Below are 24,302 nucleotides of genomic sequence, written 5' to 3' on the forward strand. Positions count from 1 at the left end.
TTTGATGTTGCTCATTGAACAGAATCGCAAACAATTTATTTTTATGCTATGGTACAAAAGTTAACGTATGAAATGCGCATATTGAATGCGCATCCGAAGTCATAATTTGACTAGCTGATGGAAGAATGTAGCCGGGCAACGGGCATTTCCGCCTTGTTCGTTGATTGCGGCGGTTTTACGCAGTCAGGTGAGGAGCGTCTTAAAAGTTGTCAAAGTCTAATTATATATAGCGGCGAAGGCGAAATAACGAACGGACACGTGTGCATGGTAACGGCGACGGATTCTAGACGACATTTAATTGCAGATGGAAAATGGACGGCGGGGCGTGCGCGGATTACGTATGAGGGTCGCGTAGCGTCCGTGGATGCAAACAGGAAGAATCCGCACGAGCAGCTGGCGGCATTCTTATTATCAGGATACCTACTCCATATTAGGATATATTCAGAATATGGTTTCTTGCATCAGTCGTGAATATTTATTTTCCATAAAAAGGATTTAATTTTAATCAATGTGAGTGGCTATTTCTATTCTCCAGCATATAGAACAAACAAAAAAAAAAAAGAAAAGCCAAAGACAAAGAGATTATAATTAGCATTACAATTTCCACCAAAAGTGTCGAGATGATACTTTAGTAAAGGCAGAGTGATATCGAGATATCCAATCAATTTCTGATGGTTGTAAGACTTCTAAGTTATGTCTCGCGTAATCGTGGCATTATACGGATGTTCGACGACGTGATAAGAGACAGCGTTATCATTCGACCGAAGGTGAATCATGTCGACTATTGGTGACGTAATCGCATTCGTGATTTGGGTATTGAGCTAAGAGGGTTTGCGAGAAGAACGTCTTTGCAAGTGTCATAATCTGATCGTGCCAGAATATCGTTAAGTTTTCCTATTAAACGAGTGTCAAAATAGCAAAAGAAAAAAAAAGTGCTGAACCTCTTTTCCTTTTAGATACTAATGCGAGAACTATGGACTCCAGATCGTTTTTTGTGTTATATAAATAGATTGAATAGAACTTTGGAGGGGCGGGGGGAGGGAGAGAGATTCGTCACAGCGACGAGTGACAAAAGCACGGGTGTTGGCTGGGCGGTGGAGGGGCGTTCGCGATTTCGATTGGTCGCTCACGCGGCGGGTGAACGGGGTCTCTGCGTCAGGGCGGCTCGCGGCTGCGCATTGAGCGGCCGAGCTAGTCGTGTGAGAATTACCGTTGCGGATCAGCAGCACCTCGTTTTATCCTCATCTACGTCTTTGAAGCATTTTTAACGAGCTTTTACAATTCTCGCTAACGTATCTATTTTAGAGCGATAGAGAATGACATATGGTAAATTACGTAATCCTAAACCTTATTGAGCGATAAATAGGTCAGATGCGAGAACTTCGTCGGGGAATTGCTCTTACAACGAAATGTCCGACGTCCTCGTTATGGCGTCTATCTTTATTGCGCGATACGCGGTTCTAATTTTCGTAGACGAAATAATAACGGAAGCTTGATCTCGAACAGAATTCTGACAATCGAGCGACGAATTGGATCGAAATCCCGCGATACGTTTGCCGGTCGGCCGGTTTACGTTTTGAGCGAACTTGCGAGAACATGTATTCTACAATATGGCGTGATGAGTGCGTCGCTTCTTGCTCGAGCCGCCGGATGTAATTATAAAAGTATTTTACGTTTCATTGCAGACGCGCGCGCGGATGATTTTGAGGATCGATTCACGTCCAGTGTAATGAAAATGCGTTAGAACGTCTTGAATATCAGCAAAATGGTGAGTATGGCATACATAATATACCTTTTTTTTTTACTTTTATCACGAACGTGATGAATTATCTGACAAACGCATAATTCAGGAGAGATGGCGCCACTTAGCTCGGCAAACCACGAAGGATCAATAACCTTTTGCCCCTCTCTCGACCTCGTATTCTACTTTTTCCGTTACGAAACCTTGGCGCATTTACCGACGTATGAAATTATTCAATTTGTCATTGCTTGTGGGTGTATAATATAAATTTCGTATCTGACTATAATGGTAGACAAATGGAAGAGATTATTTTTTTATTTTTTATTTACTTTTTTTTGTGTAACATAAAATACGCGATAAAAAGATTGATTTTATGTATGATTTTCATAAAAATTTATCTTTATAATTTAACAATGTACAAAAGAAAGAGGTGAAGGTTACTTTTAAATCAAAGAAAAAATTTGTGAATTATTTAAATTTATTTAATTTATATTTAAAATATATTAAAAATATATTTTTTTTAAATATAAATATAAATATATATATATATATATACATTAAAAGCCAATTTTATTTATTAAAATGTGTTTTTTATCTTATTGTTTTATTATTTAATTATCTTATCGGCACATGAATTAAATAATCTCTGAATATCTGGAATTTATTTTAATTTTTATATTTAGATCAAATATAGAGAAATATATTTTCCGAATATTTTGCTCAGGTAATACAGAAATCTATATATAAAAAGATTATTTTATAGCAATGACATATATATATATATATATATGAATATTAATTATTAATGAAATTTATTTGTGATTTGTCCACTAATATTTTTTTGAAATATTAATATAATCATATCGCGAAAACATAGTTCTGTACTGTAATAAATAATGTAAAATTGGCCATTGGCCAATCTATTAAGTTAATGACTTTTATTTAACACATTTAAAATATCTTTATGAGGATTGAGTTCAAAGTACTTTTTTTATAACTTATAAAAATCACAAGATAATATTAAAGACTGACTGTCTTGTGGAAATTTGGACTTTCAAAATTCAGATTTGATTGACTTACATTGTTAATTTTATGATTAATTATTTCGATATTTCATAGATATATTGATATATGTCTACAAGAAAAATTATATACAATGATTATTTGATTTTTATTTAAAACTTCCATTATTGTTATTTGATATTGTCTTCTTATATTGTCTTGTTATCTGTGAATGTTAATCATGGAAAACAAAATACAGTTTTACAACATATATATAATAAATTATAAATATTTACTTTTTTAAATGAAATATCTTTACAATAATAAATCATAAATTTAATACTGCATTGTAAGCTAATTGTTCACATATTTATATCAGACTATTAGAATAGTCTGAAATGTCTATAATCTTCAATTGTTCCCGATCCTTTCTTATGTGATAAAAGAATTTATTTTTTGGATAAGAAATAGTAAAAAATTTATGTTTATTTTAAATCTTCACCTAAAACTTTTATTCAAGCTTTATAATAAAAAATGTGTCTCCATGGCTGAAAACTTAAGTTTTTCTTAAGATTTAAATAAGTACTTTGTATATCTTTTATTTTTTATAATTTTTGTTTTTATAAATACATATATATTAATGTTTTTCTTTTTAAATTTGTATTTCAGCCACGTATAGATCCTCTATCGTTACTCAAATGTCTTAGCGTTTTATTGGGCTCAACAGGAGGTATTAAGAGTAGAGAAGAAGTTCATCGATTAGCTAATTTAATGACAAAATTTTCTAAGAAGCTTGTTTCAAAATGCATTTACATACAAATATTAAAAACGACTAATACGGACTTGCTTAGCCAGTAAGTACTTAAATAAAATCTATATGTATAATATTAACATTTAATTTTACACACTTGATTATATCATATTTTATTATATTTTAAATTAGTAATTAAAATAAGAAAGAAATTATTATTCAGCATGTTGAGATACACAAGTATATATAATTCGTATGTTTGTGTGAAAAAAATACTATAAACATGCAAGAGAAATTTGTGAAAGGCTCAGAACCATTAGACGGTGCTTATCGTGTACCGTTTTTACTGATACGGGCCTTACATTTCAATATATCAAAACTCATTTAGAATTTCATAATTTATGTTATCGGAATACAGATCTGATATATTATTGTTAAAAGTTTTTATAGAAGAATAATAATTTAAAAACTTTAAAAATGTAATTATGTAATTATCTTTTGTTATTTATATATATGAATTATTTTTAATATTTGTGAAATCGTTATGTATCGATTTCCAGATTTCAGATGTATTATATGAATTCTGCAAGTGGTGAAGGGATGGAGGGGATAGAAGGGGTGACAAAATAACTTGATCGCGTTCAGTAGATTTAACTGTTGCGGAGCAAATCGTGAGTGCTCGCTGCTATTGGATGATCTAAAAGAATAGCAACGGATCCATTCCGCAACAATTGAATCTGATCCATCTCCCCACCACTCGTAATATTCATACTGAATACTAACAGCTTTGACCGTGTTCATCAGAAAAAGCAACTTTGCAACTGAATACTGAATATGAATACTGAAATCTAATAACGGCTTTGGCTGTGTTCATCAGAAAAAGCAACTTTGTAATTGTTGTAAAATTTTTGAATATGATTGGTTATTATATTTAGATCAAGTGAGAAATTAAGAGCAAAATCAGTCATATTAAAGAATTTTACAACAATTGTAAAACTGCTTTTCCTGCTGAACGCAGCTATACCTATTCTTCAAAATATTGAAATTTTAAATAGTATTAGAAAATTAGAATTTAAAATAGAGTATATAATTTAAGATAATATATTATTTATTAAGATAATATATTATATTATTTATATTATATATAGATAGTATAAGGTAATAGATTATTTTACATTTTACACTTCCTTCTTTTACAGATTTATGAGCGCTGGAGGATGGAATCTCATTCACACATGGCTCACTGATGGCATTCTTGCCAAGAATTGGGCTCTCATTCAAGAACTTCTCGAGCTTCTACTACTTTGTCCAGTAGATATTGAGCGGTTGAAGAGTAACAATTGTCCAAAGTTAATCAAGGGTTTGTCGAAGGAAGGTAGTCATCAAGGTGTTCGGACATTGGCTAGTCGACTTGTAGAGCAGTGGCTGAAAATTGTAAAGGGAGAAGCGGCGCCGAATTCGGTGCCGGCTCAAATAATGACGGTTCCAGTACAATCGAATGCTACTATTGCTCAAACCGCTACTCCTTCATCATCACAACAACAACAGCAGTTGCAGTACTCTGCGAACACTCCGCAAATTGTAAATATCACTGAAACTGCAACTATTCACGTTCAGGACTTGAAGCTTGAACAACAATCTACTCAATCTACTGTGAGTATTCCAATAAATCAACAAGATTCAGAGAAGCAACAACAACTGCAGGAAAGGCTACAACCGCAAGTGGTACAAATTGTTGGCAAGGTTCAGCAAACGCAAGTACAACCGCAAGTAACACAACAACAATGTAAAAAACAATCCTTCGTTGTTGTACAAACGTCGACAACGACGTCTTCGACAGCACCACTGCCTGTTTATAAGATTACTATTCGCGATGGCAATCAGGTTCTCACGAAGGTAGAGACAGATGCCGCAAATATAAATAACGCCCTAAATACAACTAGTACGAGTACGGATAGTGAACAAGTCTTAAACGTTAAAGAAGTTAAGGCAGACTCGGAAGAATTAGACGAGACAGAAGAAAATGGCAGTGCGACTATCGTTCGAGACGATGTAGTAGATGTTGTACAATCAGATGATTCGGGACACGTTCCTAGTGAAGTGAAACAAACTCTAGTTAGTTCTAAAGATAATGAGGATACTGAAGGTGTTAAAAACAAAGACATTAAAGACTCTAAAGACATTGTTAGTAGTGATAGCGGTAAATCTAGTGACAAAGAAAATAGGGACTCTCATAAAAAAGATGATAAAAAATCTAGTAGTAGTTCTGATAAGAAAAGTAGCAGCCATCATCATGGCTCATCTTCCTCTTCGTTATCGTCATCATCTAAAAGTTCTAAGCATGGCACGAGTTCCAGTGCACATCGTAACAGTTCTACATCCCATAAATCTAGTAGTCACCGTTCAGGTTCTAGTAGTAGTAGTAGTAGTAGTTCTAAAAGCTCCAGCTCTAGCAAAGATAGGTCTTCCAAGGATAAGGATAAACATCACTCTAGCTCGTCCAGCAAGCATAGCTCAAATAGGAATAAATCGGAGCGGGATAAGGAACGGGATAAGGAAAAAGAGAAGCAGAAAAAGGATCAAGCTGAAAAGGACAAGGCGACTTTGGAGAAGGTACAGGGTGTAGCCTTGAGTTCTAAGATGGGTAAGATACCAAAGAAGCGAACAGAAGATGAAAAATCAGGCGATACAAGGAAGGCTTCAACTGAATCGCGCGATAGCTCGAAAGAAAATAAAGAAAAGACAGATTCGAAGAAAGATGTCATTGCGACAAAGCAAATTATAACCGAAAAAAAGAATATATCTATTTCCATTGAGAATAGAAAAAGTAGCCAGGATTCAGGGACGCGACCGAAGACTGTGAAGACGTTTAATTCTAAATTCAGATCTACGGGTCTAGAAGAAGAAGTAAAACCACCACCACCTAGATCGAAGAAAGTGGCTCCTGTTGTTGATAAGAAGATTCTACCTCCGAAATTACCTTTGAAGAGGCCATCGCCCATGAGAGACGTTCCATTAGTGGAGAGACGTATGAAGGTATCATTGGATTCACCAACAACTCCACCAAGTGAGGAGAAGAAGGGAGGAATTAAGCTGATTCCACCAAAACCTAAACGTAAGTATATTGGTATCCTATTACAAACTGTGTATAAAATTTCTTTATTAATATATGATTTTTGTCATAATTTTGTTTTGAAATACTGATACTTTTATATTAATTTAAATGTAAATATATGCTAATGTCCTTAGATAAAGCAGTCTATAGATTAAATTTTTAATTATTAGAAATTTTACTCTATATACACTATATAAGATTAAACTTTTAAGTTTTATTCGATATGAATATCGGAAATATAATTAAAATCTTAGAAACATTTTTATTATATATTGAATTATTAATATAAATTTTAAGGAAATAATAAATACAGAAATAATAAATACAGAAAAAATGTGTACAAAAAGAAAAAATATATATATTTTTAAAATCTCTTAATATTTTATTGATTGAAAAAATTTATCAATAGCCTAGTAAAAATAGCAAAAAAGAAGTATAGAATAGAGTATAAAATATATATTATATGTATATGTGTGTATGTATATATATATATATATATATATATATATATATATATGTTATAATTTATTAAAAGAATTTGTATTTATATTTAAACAATGTTATATAAATTTTGTTTTATTTTATAAACATGTATTTTATAAATATGTAACTTATTAACATATTTTATATATATTTCCAAATTTATCATTTTTTAATTATATGCATATATTATAATTTTTATTTTATTTACATTAAAATATATTCTCAATAATATATTAAAATTCTCAATGAGGAATCGCGAAATAAATAATTAAATATATAATTATATGTTTATAGTATTTTTATATTCTATTTAGAATATAAAATGTGTTATTTTATTACTGCTTTACCAAATTTATCATCTGTCATTTTTACAACAAAATATAATGGGTTTTTTATATCGTGTATAGTCTCAAAGTTCTATTTTGGTAGAATAATAATTGTAATGACTGCTTAAGCTTTGTACATTGGCGTACTGCATTATACATACTTACTAACTCTGTAATATTGAGTTTGCAGATGGATGGCCGCTGAAGACAAACAACGAGATCCGGTATTATTTAACGCGATATTTTTACATATTGCGAATATTACTGATGGTTTCTCTGTTTTAATGTTACATCGAACATTTTTTGTGTACCTTTAACTACTGTTTCTTTCAGGCATATCATAGCGTAATATTTCTTAATAGTATACCCTTTCTCTATTTTCCCCAAAAAATTATTATTAGCGTGTCATAGAAGATATAATAAGCCGTAATGATTTATTCATCATGCAGTATGGAGAATTAACGGCTGTTGTTGTGTGTTCTGTGCGGATCACAGAAAATTAACATCTCTTGTTAGAAGAACGAAGCCATTAGGATTGACACCAAATTCGACTACGAACTTTTTCATATATTAAGAATCTTCGATTTAGCAGGTAATCGATAAAATATTCATTAAAACGCGATTTTTCCAATATTCACGCGATTGAAAAAGTATATATTTTATAAGCAATTTAATTATTTCGAAGTAAGACACATAATTTCTCCGTTGAGAGAACAAGAGAATATAAAAAAAAAAGTGTTCTATTTTGATGGTGGGCACTGGGCATGTGTTTTAATCTTCGATATATGAGTGAGGCAACAATACGAAGGCATCACACTGGAATAGTCTTCCTAATTCTAATCTTTTACTAGGTAAGGCAACAAGTCTTGTCTATTCATATATATTTCTTCCTTTGTACATGTACACCCTTTTTAAACATTTGAATAAATTTATCAGAAATCTAGAAATATTTAACTCGTCGGTTTTTGCAATACTACACATCTTGCTTGCTGTACGAGCAATTGTGCATTGCTTTTTGATAACGAGTAATCGTATGTATCGCGAGCCCATCCAGATTTCCATCCTCTCATTGATTCTTAACACGCAAAAATATAACGTAAATATTGCTTTATTATTATTAAATTATTCGATTTTTGGGAGGAGGATTATGTTAACGTTTCTCGGATTACAGTATTGCGTTTAATGAAAATTTCTTTTATTTACATGAAGATGGTTCCATTAGTCGTCGAGTATATCCCAGCTAAGTGTACTTTAACAGATTTTGCAAAGCGTTAATTGGCAAATAGGAAGATTACAAAATTTATACAGAATATGTTATATCGAATGTCACAAAAAATATAATTAAGAATTTGTTTACACAATCGGGTATTTGCACGCAAGTTTGGTGCAGATTTCCGAAAGTGGAAGTTGAACTGCCAAGTTATGTTGACACACTTTGCAAGCAGAATATGAGCGTAATACAAATATTGATATACCGAATTTACATTTTTTAAACGAATTTACTGCCTGAACGAATTTACATTCTGTTAACAGTTTGTGAATAGTTGCTTACTGGGATATATATTTGTTTGCCAACGAAACATGAATTTTGTCCAAGAGATATCGGCGGATAATGTCATAATTTTTCCATATGTATACAAATCTGTGAATTTATCAGAGAGAATTGAAATTTGCGTAGGGCAAGTGATTCAACACCTTTAATAGATGTGCAAGAAGAAAAAGTGATGAAACATCTTTTATTTTGTGAGATAGAGAGAGAGAGAGAGAGAGAGAGAGAGAGAGAGAGAGAGAGAGAGAAAGTGTAAGAAAAGAACGATTGAGAGTGTGACTGAGAAAAAGAAGAGAGACTGGTGAAGAATTAAAGAAAATATCATGAAGCAACGTTGAATAATGCGGTGGACCGATGGATTGAAAGTAGCACTGAAAGTGCACGAATTTTCAAGCTGCATATTCGACGTCTTCGAGCAAGAAGGCCTCTCTAGAAGGATCAGCAGGGCCCCCTTTACAATCACCGACATCGTCGGCATGGCGCTTCTTTACTAATTGTTCATGTAGTTAAACTGGATTGAAAAAGACAGGGATCGTAGAAAAGAGAAAAAGAGAAAAGATAAAAGGCCAAGATAGATCGCGCTCCAAAATTTGCAGCTCAAGCGTGTATCTATATAGAATTCTTTTACAGTTTATTTGCATTTGATGGAAAATGATATTGTTAAGAAATTCTTCATAATTCTAAAAATTGTCAGGAAATAATTATTCTTTTCCAAATTATTCGTGATAATCGCATTCGCTTCAACGGATAAACGTACAACGAAGCACGTGTAAAACGAAAGAAAGTTTTATAACACGGCTTTTTTTGTATCCGTGTCGCATGGCGTCAATGACGAGATTCGCGCTTCATCGCAAATTTTGGTGTGACGACAATTTCATTGCGCGTCTCAGAAAAATTACGTAAAATTTGATTTTTGAAAAATTACCTCGTGTGGACGGGAAAGCTCGGCGCATCGAGAGGACGGGGTGCAACGAGGTTCGTGAGACGAACCACGTGTTCCAGCCCACGTGTCGACGATGAAATTTTGTTGTATCGCGACGATTTCAGCGTTCGAGTTCTGTCCCGGGTTTGGGACCGACTTACGTGGGACTTACGCGCGACACCGTGCGTAAGTTCGAACGAAATCGCGCTTTCGCGAGAGATACGCTATCGCAGAGACCGATGTTTTTGCGACCGTCTCCACGTCGACGCACGTGGTTCATTATCCATGCGTGTGCTGCCGTTGGCTGACGTATACCGCGCTACGGGATCCATATCTACTAACTGTTCGACGCACATCGACCCGCGCCGTACTTGATTCCTCCTTGCGCGGCGTCCACCGCTCCATGAAATTTGTGGAAACGGAAAAACTATTCTATCCAAAAGAGTACAAATATATGCATAATTGCGCTCGGATAATAATTTTTCTTGATTTATCAATACATAATTAATTGACTGTTAACATGATTATCATACGATTAGCGATCGTATTTGAGAGAATGCGGAAGCGTTTTCTACGATCCTCACAAGTATATATATTTTGTGATATTTTTATACACGCATATATATAGAAAGATATTCTATTTTTAATTAAATAATATATAAAAGAGGAAGTAAAAAAGACATGATCATGGCAACATCTAATTATCGATTTTTATCCTAGCGCGTTTAAAAACTTGGAATCAGTGGAAAATTTATTCAAATTTTGTGCTTTTTAATTTATAAAAAAACAAGAATCATTTTCCATCAAATACATATCTTCGATTGATATACTTTGACTGAATGGTTTTACAAACAAAATATTTACAGCATATTTGCATACAATCAGATAGAATATTTTTATTGTTTCTTTTTATACACATTGACATACACACATTGCCATATTGTAAATTATTAGACTAATGTTTAAAATTAATAGGCAATAAATATTAAATCCTATTAAATGTACAAATAAATAAGATAATCTCGAATTCATTTCGGAGCTGTAATATGCGCCGATTTAATTAGTATTGTATTGAAATTATGGATTAAAAAGCTTGACATTGTTGACAGAATGATTGTGCTTTTTTAGAATGCCCGCTTAAATTTATCTTTGGAATATGCTGAAACGTTTCTTCGATAAAAAAAACTTCTATTGTGCAAACAGAATAATATTTACTGTTATTTAATAGCACATTAGTTGTTATTCTTATACAAATAATACCGTTTCAAGTGTACATTCAAAATTGTTTTTAGATGCAGTAAAATTTCGATCGCAATTTAAGTAGATATTTTTAATGTATAATTTAGTTTCAAATTGTTACAAGTGTAAAAAATATACGTTTATATATAATAATATTAAATATACAAAATGAATAATAAATAAATAAAACGGGATAAATGTTTATATAGTTTCATATTAATTTAACTAAAAGCATGAGAATTGTAACGATTTATTTCTTATGTATGTATATATGTGTGTGTGTGTATATATACACATACATATATACATACATAGAAAACTACTAGTTTCTTAGATGGGCGATTAGAATCGTTTATATTATTGTTATATGCACGAATGAATTTCAATTCTTGCAATATTGTGAACTTTCGCATAATTTTTAATCGATATGACGCAATGAGGTATTTAAAGATCGTGGATAGCATCGAGAATACCTTAATGCACAACACTATTCGAAGAAACTCTGTTTAGAGAGCAGATAAATGTCATGGTTTTTTTCTTTTTTATTATAGATCTATGTGGAAATAAAAAAATTCCTTCATAACACAACCTATATTCTCCTTAATTTTTATGTTAATTTCTGTTGTGCTTTTTATTTCAGTATTGTCAGTGTATACTCTCTAATATTTGAGATATAACTCAGTTATTCTATTCGTTATTCGAATTTGTGGATTTAATAAGAATATCTGGAGATAATATCCAAATATTGGTAGTATTACTCTACACTGTATCCTTTAAAATATTAAAAAACTAGTTTAATACAAATCCTATTTTGTTTGTAGTATGTTAAAGCCTTTTTGTATTGTAACATGAGACAGCAATTCTATATGATGAAAATATTTATCCATATGAAGGATGATAAATTTATGCATATAAAGGATGATAAACTTATACATATAAATGATAATAAATTGATGCATATGATTAATAATAAATTTATATGCTTTAGTGTGTTATGATACATTTCTCTAAGATTACTCCTTATATTAAATTGCGATTTAAAAAAAAAATAAAAATGATAAATGAATATCTTTCTTAATCATATTAACATAATATTTATGTATGTAATAGCACTTTTTCATGTATATGTATATATAGAAATCCCAAGTAGCACAGCAGTGCTTACAAAGCGCTAAAAAAATGATTATATGCGCTTTTTTAGCGCTTTGTTAAGTGATTATATGCGCTTTTTTAACGCTTTGTAAGTGCTGTGTATTACTTGGGATATCATTTTTACAATTTGTAATAGTCCAGATTTTATTGAAGCGACTTAAATTTGTTTCCATAATAAATAGACTTATATTGTAAAGACAACTGTAATTTAAATACAATTATTACAAATTTTCATCTTTTTGCTTATGAATTTTTTATTATGAATATACGTAATCGCAATTGTTATCTCTATTTTGTATGATTTTTATGTGCAGTAAGAATAAATATAAAAATTCATTTTATAAAGAATGTGTATCAAAGAAATATATTGAACAGTTTAATAAAAATTAAGTATTGAATTAAATTAAATAATAGATATCAAAGAAGAGCATCAATAAGAGTCAGCATAGAAATCATTATGAATTTGTTGATAATAAATCCATCACATAATCCGTTCATAACTTTCATAACGATCGAATAATTTATACTGTTTACTGTTCACCAACAATTTCACGGAAATTTTTGCACTGAAGAGAATTCGAATTGAAATATGTATATATAATTGTATGCGTTCTAGTGTTTTACAGAAAAAGTCTTCAAATATTTAATTAAGTAAAGTTATTAATACTCAAAAAAAAAAATCCGAGCCAGTTTTTATTGGCTCTTCTTTGATATTTATTGTTTAATTTAATAATCATGTGAAATAATACCTAATATTTATCTTACACTTTTCAGCGTTGTAATTATAAAGTGATTTAAAGAAATATATATTTTTTTGTAAATCGTTATTACCTTAATTTTAAAATTTCTTTATATAATAATGTTAAATTAAATTACAGAAATTTATTATTAAAACATAAATATACGCATAACATTGTTAAGATATTGTTGATTTTATTCGATATATCAAAATTTATTTTTTATTTCTATTATTATAGTATGATGTGTAACATAAAAAGTAATCTTGAATATATTTTATCCAATTTAATAAAAATAAAATTTGTAAAGAAACACTTGTTATTTTCTCTCAAAAATAGATATTAAATAAATATTAAAATATTACAAGTTAAAAAAGCTTTAATAAATTCAATAATTTATTTTTAAAAAGTATAAGAACTCTCTCAATAAATATTTATAATAATATATAACGTATTGGATGCATAATTATTTTTCCTTCAAAATCGTTATACTCTAATTTACGTTTATGTTGCACACACATTCTATTTTTTACGGCTCGTATATCACTTACGACCTAGAAATATAATAACATCATTATTATTGTCTAATTTGTTTCTTAATTCTTTTTATATTATTTATATAACTAATATATATATGTGAAACAATGTAAGAAATTCTTTCAAAAAGTATACTATTAGTTTAAATTTATATCTTTTCTCTTACAGGACATATTGAGCAGAATTGAAGCCAAACTCATTTCGGCAAACAAGTTATCGTTAATTTTCATTATGAAAAGTATTTCCTGACATTAAAGAACTGATATTTTATTTGCAGCTGCTGAAAAATGGGAAACATTTTTTTATTTTTTTCAGATACCGAATGCCGAATACCGAATACTATTAAAGCAATGAATAAATCGTGACTTTGCGACTTGCGATTGGCATAATATTTTTACATATATTTAACAATTTTTGCAAATCACAAATCCATTTACAGAAACAATTAAATATATAAGATTGCAGCTTGAAAATATATTTGATGTAATTGTATATACAAGTATTTCTTACTGTTCAGGCATAATTTCAGATGTGAATTTAGAAAATATGATGAGCATAGTTTATATAAATATATTTTTTGAAATAGTGAATCGAAATTATTGAAAAAATTGACAAAAAGAATTATTTAACGAGACAAGAATAATCAGAATTGAGAGTTCAGAAATGGAATAGAAACAGCATCTGTATTTATTCGTTTTATCACCTTGGTGTCAGAGTTTCTTTATGGAATTATGCCTATGTTAGTAAAAACGTTGCATATTTATAAATTTTTATATTATAGTACGATAAAATATGTCGCTGTTTTTCAGAATCGTTTTTTAAGCAGAATTTCCAGTATGTGCTCCAGCTCTCTTATTTCTTTTAGAAAATCTTGAAATTTTAAATATTTATTATTCGGCTTTAATGTCGTGGACACTGCAAATTTTCGTATTTACGTTTCTCAATTGCTTTCAATTTCAGATATTGGAACAGCCAAGTTGAAATTAAATTTTGCAAAATATTTTTTTGCTGACAGAGAGAGAGAGAGAGAGAGAAGTTGCAGATTCGATAATTGTTGTTTTCTCATCATTAACGATAATTCTCAAATTTTTTTCTGTTTTCAGCGATGATGCTACAAGAAAGCGACATGTTCATGGATGCTCTCACTGCGTCTACCAAAAGCAAGGAACCGAGGAAACGTAAACGGAGAGCTTCGATCACGAAAGATGGGCCATCAGAAACTAAGAAACAAGAAATTGTTAATTCCGATAATCGCGAGAACACGCCACCGTCTTCGCCTTCAAATATTGAAGAGAAATCGCCGGTCGCTCTCAAACCTAATTTTAAGGTATGCCGGATATAGAGTTGGATATAACATTATTATATAGTTGTATGAATTCATTACGTAATAACTGCATTTTTTTACAGTTCTATCAGGATACGCTGGAAATAGATGAAGATAAAGATCAAAGGGAAAGAGAAAATGGCGAAGAAGAATCGAAGAAAGATCTGATGCTTGATGAAGAGAAAGACAATAGAGACGATGATGATATTGGAAGTAACAGTACGTATTTTATCATTATTTTAATTTGTTAATGCTTATTTCTACCAATGTAGATTAACTTCAATCTCAGTTTAACTCGCTCTTCATCTTTTTCTAATTCTTAGAACTAAAACGAAATAAAGATAGCGTATAGTTATTTTCCTTTAGAATGCACTAGGTATAGTCTTACACCGCACTAGTTGCATATAAGCTCTGCACTGCATTGGAAGGCACACCATATGATATACACTACTTCATTATGCGCTAAAATCCTACTATCGGTTAACTTTCATTTTCAAATTTTAAATAGCACATTAGCTCCATACCGTCCCGTTGAGACGGTATAGAGGCAAAATCGCACTTCGTGCATAAAACTTGCACTACACCGCGTAATCGCGGAAATACGGTACGCCTACTATTACAAGCCATGGAAACGCTATTAGTTGAGAAATTAAAATAAATGTGGACATAAGTAGCGAAAAATATTTTCGTTAAAAAATTAAATTGCAACTAAACATAAAAAATTATATAATTATATGGTTTTATTTTATTTACATATATAATTTAATATTTTTTATACATTAACAATTAATGTTATTATTATAATACTCCTTAACATATTACAAATGATTCTTCTGTATTATCATGTTAAAATAAAGTAAAATTGTCTAAATAATAATTAATATATATTTGTTTTATTATAGCACCGACGCCTGAGGATGATGTGGAAGAAATGAAAGATGTAGAATCACCAGAAGATGCGTCTTCGGTAGTTTCGGATTCGATTAAGAAGGATAGTTCCTATCCCGAAATACGATATGTAGATGGACTTAAAAGCGTTCTGTTGCTTCAAAAGCGTAAAGGGCCGAAAAAGGTTTTGAAATGGAAGACAGATCTAGAATCCATACGTTATTTCGAATTGGATGAAACGGAAAGAGTTAACGTAACGAAGACATTTACCGACATGAAACAGATGGAAAAACAAAATGAGAGGGAAGCATTCCAGATGGCCCGAAAATTAAGTACGTATTCGTAAAATAATAATATAATTCTTTTAACTACAATTACATCATTAATTATTTGTGTTTATATAAAGTACAATAATATACTCAAAAATTATTTTATAGTTATTTATTTCAATTATTTATATTTCATGCATGATTATGTGTGTATGTATATGTGTACACACACACCCACCCACCCACCCACGCACACATACACACACACAGAGAGAGAGAGAGAGAGAGAGAGAGAGAGAGAATATAATATATAAAATTTTTTGTGTTATTAGATAATGAAGATTTAATGGAAGAGAGAACAAGATGGAAACCTTTAATTCCGATTGATCTACCTCCTCCGTTAGTGGATCCCGGGAAGGATAGCAAAGAGAAGGATATTCAATATGCTCGCGAGAAGGGCATTCTACAAGCCCTTTATTTTAATCGAAGCATGTACGTAATAATAATTTCGTTGATATTTAACGACAACGAAATGAAATATATTTTTATTTTACAACATATTTGTTGTACAAAAATACTAAACAGTAGAAGTAGAAACCATATCTATATCTGCTCAAATAGCACAGTAGCTGTTAAAAGTATGCTTCTATAGAATCGTAGTACAGAATCTCTGTAGTTTGGAACTGCATACAACACTAGCCAAACTAGACGATACGAAAAACATTACTCTAGTGTAGATCCTTGAACATTAGGTCATACTCGGAAATGAGAGAGCGGATAGTCTGACAAAGCTGGGAGATTAGAAGTGTTGTCCGGCTGATCAGACTGTTATAGTTTTCTTTTCCGTGAATAAAAAAATCATCAAAATTGATTGGAGCAGGCATCTGAGCTCCCATTAGATGGTAAAGGGCTGCCGACAATCCGATTAATGAAACAAGCCAATCAGGACAATGTAATGGGAAGAAAGAAACTGAAATTGGCCTTCTTACAGAATGTATATGACCTTAAATTCTTCACTGTTCTATGCTCGCGTGTAAAAAAAAAATACAAATCTTAGGGCTATATGTTTATTGAGCCAAAGGATCTAGAAGAAAAGAATAAATCTCATAAGTTTAATGCAGGGCTAGGATTAACTGCTTAACCTCGTAAACAAGCGAGCAGTAATAAAGGAATATATAATCTATTGGGTCATCTAAAAAGTATCCGCGGTTTTTTGTCACTAGATGTGTTGACCATCAACACCATCTAGTGACAAAAAATCGCGGATACTTTTTAGATGACCCAATATAAAACTAATAAACAATAATAAGTAATAAGAACTCCTCAATATTGAAACTAAAATTATAAAAAAGCATTTTTGCTTTCGCATCCAATGTTCCAGCAGAGGAATTTGGAATTTATAATTAGTATTTTGTTAGAAAATGATAACTCGATTAATTTTATTTTTGACACAATTTTTGAATAATTAAAATGTTTGGTTAGTAATAAAGGAGGATTAATAAAAAAGTATTGATTTTTTGGCCCCCAAGGTATACCTGGATAAATCTTGAAAAATTATCGTTTGGGTCTTTAGAAATAACAATTATTTGCCCGGGAAATAGTGGGAATATTGCTAAAATGACTTAAATAAATAAAATAATAAAAAATAATACTCAAAAACCTTTATTGATAGCTTTACATTGCTCCTTCTATATTTGCGATTTCATCATATAATACACAAAATAAGATAATTGGCTCAGCAATGGATACTTCACTAATAATAGTTCCAATCGTTTTCATATTTATCATTCTTTCTTTTTGCTCTAGTAATTAAAATATTCTATCGCAATATTTTTGTTGTTGAAATTGCTTGTCTCTAAATTTGTTATATATCGAGGCATATTAAATACATATTTAAGTATGCACATATGCATTCATAACAGAGAAAGTTTGGAGTCGCTAAATATTACAGAAGTGATGAACTGTGGAGTCGTGATCTATATCAAGGAATATTAGGCGGACCGTACCTCCACCTGGTGCATCTTGGAGGGAATGGTTTACTTGCACACTGTAGTAATTGCCCAATTTACCAATCACAGCAATTTCTGCGCAGTTTTTTTATTTTTTTGTCCAGCACTGTGATTATCTTATTCGCAATTGGCTCGAATGCAATTGACATTAACACCATCCTGGATAATATTAAAGTCCGTAATTTTTATATGAAGAATGTATTTATACGTTTCTAGCTAAAATCAATATTTTTTAACTGTATATGTTGAATAATGTCATTTTTTACTATATATTTAAGCCGTTCTAGCAATGTTCCCACCTTCATTTCCCGGACAAACGATTATTATTTCCTATTTTCTGAGAACTCAAACAATAATTTTCCAAGATCTATTCAGGTGTATCTTGGGGGTCAAAATCGACACTTTTTTAACATTCTGCTTTGTACGACAAAGGAAGGCTAGCAATAGTAAATCTAAAACTAATTCACTGTACCATACATTAAAAATATTTCCAACAAATTTAGTGACATTATAATGTACATACAAAAATGTCTTTTTACAGTTTCAATAAATTAGATAAATTTATTAAGGTGCATAAAGACTTCCAGATTCCTCTAAAAGCAACGTTATTTATCGCATAAATTGTAGTGATTGTAATGCGTCTTACGTGAATTAAACAGATAGAAAATTACAAACTCGAATTTCAGAACATTTTAACTATATTAAAAGAAATATTTTTCACATTCGAATTATAATGAAACATAGAATGCGTTACAATTCACATTTAACAGACTCCACAGTTGAGTGAACGCTCGCTGCTATTGATGTATTTTTCTAAATCTAAAATTCTGATTGGATGAGCTAAAAGAATACACCAATAATAGCGAGCGCTCACTCAACTGTTAAGTCTGCTAAATGCGCTTATTTGGTCCGTTCAGAATGATCACCGTTCGCTGAGCGCTTAGTGAGCTCTGATTGGTCTATATTTTAGAATCTAATGAAATATGCTAATTAGACGAAAGAGCTCACTGAACGCTCAGTGAGCGGTTGTTCTGAATGCTTCCAATGGTACAGCGGATTCAACTGTTGCGGAGTGGATCCGTGAATGTTTGCTGCTATTGAATGATCTAATACGTAGTCTACAATAGATAGTAGCAGTAATGGATTAAAGAGGAGGCTCTATAGAATAGAAATCAACCAATCATAGTTATGAGGATAATATGATTGGTCGATTTCTAAACCTACTTTTTAATTTTCTTTACTATTACTGCTCATTGTAGATCACATATAAAAGAATACACCAATAGCAGTGAGCGCTCATGGATCCACTTCGCAACAATTGAGTCTGCTGAACACCAATCATGAATTTCATCGGGAAGATGTGAAAATTTTGGATATTGAAAGTATTTTAATAAGCGCGCGCGCACGCGACTTATGTTAAAAATAATACACATTAAACAATAATATAATGTTCTTAACTTACAGATAGATACCGAAAATCTAGATTTTGCGTATTTTGTGGTTTTCAATAGCAGCTAAATATTTTATATTTTTTAACAAAAGTCTTGACAAGTCCCTGCGTGATTTTAATCTAATACGACAACATTTATTTGCAATTTTACATTAGAAATGGACATAGCAGGACTTGCCTCACTACAATTTTTACATAACTATTATAAATTATTTAAAAAAAAATTTGTTATTATTCACATTTTTTATTAATGTTTGATCATCGTTTCTATACAAAAATTCATTATTCGATTGTGGGAGTTCGTGGCGAATGTCTGTTATAAATTTATGAGTCTTTCATCATATTGTATGTGACAATATACATTATATTGTTTACAGTTTCTGATTCCAATGAATCAGGAAATTGTTAGATAACTCATACAATATGTATGGAGTATGGAAATGCTACACTTATTTTATTACCTTTAGAAGGCGTTTTACTGAGGATGACTCAAAGATGAAACGTTTAATTATTATATATTGCTACATTTTAATTATGTAAGAATTGTAATAAACATAATATATATAATCGCATTGTTAACTACGTTGATTCCTACAGCTTTTTTTATAATTTTAGTTTCTACAAATCTAAATTACATCTAGATTACACTTGTTCTAGTCCATTTTATTATTACTATTTACACAAAAATAAATTGATGAATTTTACGTAATGAAAAAAAAAATATGTTTTTACAAAACTATCACAGATGTAAAAACGTCTTACACAGAATAGGCGCTTTCAGATGCGCTTACTGTACTGCTCAGTGTGCTCTTTCATCTGATTGGCATATTCTGTTAGATCCTAAAATAGATTAATGAAAGAGCTTCCTGAGCACTCAGTGAGTGATTGCGCATCTGAATACATCCAATGTAGCATATATTCAAATTTTCAATCAGTTAGTTGGAAATTTTCAATTCTGATCATTTTTGTATTATAGGATTCCAGATTCTGCGGCCGAACCTGATGAAGAACGGCACCACCTACTGACCGATCCTAAAATAATACCATTAGAAGATCTCACGGGTAACAAGGAGAGCGAGAAGGACTTCACAGCAGTACCATGGCCGGAACCTAAACCACAACCACCGCAACCGTCGACTGTAACAACGTTCCATTATCCGACGACGTATCCGCACAATCAACAGAACATGATGACACCTATGGGACCTCAATCGACAATGGGTCCCATGCCGCAAATGCCGCAACAGATGATGCCTCCCACGCACATGGCTCCCATGACTCAAGAGATGGCGGGACCAATGCCAGCCACTGGTGGTGGTTGGAGAACAGGCGATGGCAAAGTTCTCGTGCCAGACGTTAATATAAACCCGATGACAAACATGTCGGGTGGTTTTAATCAGGGGATGGAGGGTGCTCCCATGGTACCACCGGGAATGATGGGACCACCACCCATGTATAATCAAGAGGGCTATGGCATGATGTGCCCAGATGACATGGGATATAATAACTTTCAAGGTCCGCCCGGACCGATGTATGGTCCTCCTGGACCTAACTTTCCAGGTCCGAGAGGCGCTCATATGCACAACAGAGGTAGAGGTGGCCCTGGCTGGGGGTATCGTGGACCTGTTAGAGGTGGTTGGAGAGGTGTTGGCGGAGGTGGATGGCGAGGAAGTGGAAAACAGCCACCGGTATGTAGACAATTTTCGAAAAACGGTTTTTGTCGAGTCGGTGATAAATGCCAATACCTTCATCCTGGTGTAAACTGTCCGCCGTTTTAAAAGTGAAACTGAAATAGTGTGATAATTAAATTGGATACTAGTGATTTAATATTGACTGAGTGATATTGAAAAAATGTCTTCAATTGGAGGTACTCAAAAAGTGACGAAGCAGAAGAGGAGTTAGGATTACTTGGCAGCGTTTTAATGATATATTCATATTATGATTTACCATGGGACTCGTATCGATGACAATTTGTTTGGAGAGCAGATTCGAGTGCATACGCGAACAATGCGCGGCAATTCCCAAAGTGATCATTAAGTGATTAATGTGCAATTTTTTTTAAAGAGCAGTCTGACTACATATGAATACTATTTCTATCTAATAATACTCGATGCGTTCAAAAGTTATGTAAATATGATGACATTTCAATGAATGTGATATAAAGTTGTCACAGCATTCGATATGGTCGATTGCAAACGCATTGTAAAATTGAGTTGTAACCATACTAAATTCATATCGGCTGCTGGACAGCAGAGACATTTGAGAGATTGTTAAATTAATCCTTTTTCAGTTCTTTGAATTCTTTTACGATTTATTTCTAGAATTATACTATCGACATTTGAGTATGAGATTTTTCTATTCTTTCTTTTCAATATCTTCCTTTCATGTTTGTATTTCCTATACGAGGCCATTGTCGAGATTATTTAATATAGTTTTCAAATACGATTAAAAAAATTATAAAAAAAGTTGAATTATATTAATGTGACAGCTAAAGTATTCTACACACATTCTTGAAATTTTTTTAGACTCACACTGTACGTTACCATCACTTCGTGCTTAAAATAATCGAAATTCTGAGATAGAAGCAATGTCAATAATAATATTCGATAATAATTCCTAATGGAATAGGAATTTCAATGTGACAAGCTCACACTTTGGAACGTGGTGCTGCGTCCTACTAGAAGCGAAAGTTTAATAAAAAATGAGGACAAGTTCATATATTTTAGCATAATAGAATAATAATTTTTATGTGTAGATTCTTTGTAAATATGTTTGCATTATGTATACATATAAGCAGACCATTCTCTATATAATAGACTGTTAGGTTTATAACTAATTGTGTAACAATGAAAAGACCAGGACAGTAATATTTAATGGGAATCATATGTACATGCCTTTAAAGTTATAATCGATCTGATATTATTTGAATTAATTTTCTCGAGTTTGATGTACAAAATCATGTAATAATTCTATGTAATCTAAATCATCATGGTAGCCCAATTGCAAATTTTTTACCTTGTAAGATGATTAATTACACTTTTTTGTATATGGTTGAACATTACGTTTGTACATAATGTTGTATAAGCTTAAAGAAAATACATAAGTCACAATTATTTTTTAAAATTGTCCAATAATTTTGTGAATTAAAAATATCCTAAATTATATATAACATATACTCACTAAAGTAACGGTACCTCAAGATATCTTGTACCACAATTCTATTTTAGTCTATTAAATTCGTCAATTTAACAGATTTTAACATATTTTTCAATAAGCGCAAAGGTAAGTTATTTTATATTCAAAGATTAGAAATTGTAGGAAATCCAAAGACATTTAAATATAATTCAATGCAGGAAGTAGCATGTGAAGATTAGATACAAATAAATTCTCAGAATCACACAATAAGATGTATAAAAGAGATCTCTGTAAAAATACCAGTAACAATTTATTAAATTTAAATTTATTTAAATTGCTGAGGTGGAGGTCCAAAGATACTACCGCTCTGTTTGCTCGCAGTTCGGGATGGCGCGAAGCCAAGCATTTTCTGGATGTTCTAGAAATGAGAGAGAGAAAGAGAGAGAAAGAGAGAAGTACCAAAAAGATATTTGCACTTGTACGCAATTGAGACAAGCCGGACTTACCTGTCTAATACTCATTGTACATAATATGTACAAAAATATGAACGAGCACTCCGTGTAATCATCGCCCGGGAGATTTCTATGCGACAAGCCTTGTATCCAGCTGATCGGGACAAACGGTAATCTGGCAACCACTCGCCCATCAAATATGTTATTGAACATACTTAATAACGCCGTAAACGCAAACCCAATCGCGAACATAGACTTCATCTTCACAAGAGACAGGTCTCGATTGTTGTTCTTCAACCTCTCCTCTTCCCGTTCAATTTTTTTCTTTTGTTGTCTGTCTAAAGAATCACCATGTGCCTCTTTTCTTTTCTCCACTAAAAGATAAGAGCAAGCATGTGTAATATAGTCATTATTTTTATGTTGTACAGAGCAGACTCAGGAAAAACTCACGCTTTTTGCTTTGCTTTTCAACCTCGGCCTTCAATTTTTGATATTTTTCGGTTCTGTATACCATCAACCATGTCAACCCTAAACGGCATAATGAAACGATAAATGTAAACACATGTTGAATTGAAATAAATACCATTTTACTTTTCTTCCTCTATGTTTATTGATGCATTTGTACTCTTACCTTCGCCTAATAACGCCGTGCATATACTGATAAACAAAATTAAAATAGTATCTGCCCACATATTTGCAAAATCGTTTTTTTTTTAATCACAGTTTGTACAGTTCAACGCGATTACTCTTCATAATTCCGCTTGAGACAACTAGAAGAGTTCCCTCTTAATGAATCGTATTTTTATTACCGAAGTCGGCGAATAAACACAAGGATAAACGTAGATAAATGTATTAAATTACAGACATGGCGAAAATGTATATTCATGTATCGTTTGGTACGTGCAATCATTCAGCAGCAGGTAGGTGAAACGTGGTCTCTCTTTGAGGAGTTCCGAAACGCATCAGTATTGTGTTCAATAAACTCATTGGTCGGCTTCTGCCAACTCTTATTTCTCATTGACATATAGCCTAATAATAGCATAATTTAATTCTTTTCTAAAATAATTTTTGAAACTATAATAAATATAACAAGATATAAATAAATAAATACATAAAAGCTATTTAGGAAGACTTTTTTTTTAGTTATACCTGTTGCTTTTTTTCTTGACTTATATATAAATTTGAACCTTTATTTATTTTATTCTTGAACAAAAGCAAGGA

The 24,302-nt window shown here is 31.7% G+C and overlaps 2 protein-coding genes across 6 annotated transcripts; one reads left to right on the top strand and one right to left on the bottom strand.

Moving 5' to 3' along the window:
- PNUTS (Phosphatase 1 nuclear targeting subunit) lies at positions 1–22,617 on the top strand. Of its 4 annotated transcripts, none has more exons than XM_087416446.1 (9): positions 1–767; positions 1,686–1,768; positions 3,413–3,597; positions 4,694–6,609; positions 14,658–14,881; positions 14,962–15,097; positions 15,781–16,098; positions 16,368–16,527; positions 20,471–22,617. In XM_087416446.1, exons 2-9 carry the CDS (start codon positions 1,766–1,768, stop codon positions 21,270–21,272), a joined length of 3,744 nt encoding a protein of 1,247 aa, XP_087272572.1. In that variant the 5' UTR covers positions 1–767; positions 1,686–1,765; the 3' UTR covers positions 21,273–22,617. The 4 variants fall into 4 exon arrangements, with proteins under 4 accessions (XP_087272572.1, XP_087272575.1, XP_011063685.2 ...); XM_087416449.1 differs by having other exon boundaries at positions 1–187; XM_011065383.2 differs by having other exon boundaries at positions 2–510.
- LOC105151588 (calcium load-activated calcium channel) lies at positions 22,348–24,046 on the bottom strand. Of its 2 annotated transcripts, XM_087416618.1 has the most exons (5): positions 23,713–24,046; positions 23,532–23,609; positions 23,136–23,455; positions 22,993–23,047; positions 22,348–22,917 (listed from the first exon to the last, which is right to left on the bottom strand). In XM_087416618.1, exons 1-5 carry the CDS (start codon positions 23,771–23,773, stop codon positions 22,889–22,891), a joined length of 543 nt encoding a protein of 180 aa, XP_087272744.1. In that variant the 5' UTR covers positions 23,774–24,046; the 3' UTR covers positions 22,348–22,888. The 2 variants fall into 2 exon arrangements, with proteins under 2 accessions (XP_087272744.1, XP_011063686.1); XM_011065384.2 differs by having other exon boundaries at positions 22,348–23,047; positions 23,713–24,045.
- Between the last annotated feature and the right edge of the window lie 256 nt (positions 24,047–24,302).

The sequence above is a fragment of the Acromyrmex echinatior genome, chromosome 2 (genome assembly GCF_024713525.1).
Source record: "Acromyrmex echinatior isolate Ae372 chromosome 2, ASM2471352v2, whole genome shotgun sequence".
Taxonomy (NCBI): domain Eukaryota; kingdom Metazoa; phylum Arthropoda; class Insecta; order Hymenoptera; family Formicidae; genus Acromyrmex; species Acromyrmex echinatior.

Excerpts from the sequence above, each read along its gene's own strand:
- LOC105151588 (XM_011065384.2), bottom strand. The coding sequence starts at position 23,773 with ATGTGGGCAGATACTATTTTAATTTTGTTTATCAGTATATGCACGGCG. Across the intron at positions 23,610-23,712 it reads CACGGCGTTATTAGGCGAAG|GGTTGACATGGTTGATGGTA; the intron begins GTAAGAGTACAA and ends TATGCCGTTTAG. Across the intron at positions 23,456-23,531 it reads TGAAAAGCAAAGCAAAAAGC|TGGAGAAAAGAAAAGAGGCA; the intron begins GTGAGTTTTTCC and ends CTTATCTTTTAG.
- PNUTS (XM_087416446.1), top strand. Across the intron at positions 6,610-14,657 it reads GATTCCACCAAAACCTAAAC|CGATGATGCTACAAGAAAGC; the intron begins GTAAGTATATTG and ends TTCTGTTTTCAG. Across the intron at positions 14,882-14,961 it reads CTCTCAAACCTAATTTTAAG|TTCTATCAGGATACGCTGGA; the intron begins GTATGCCGGATA and ends ATTTTTTTACAG.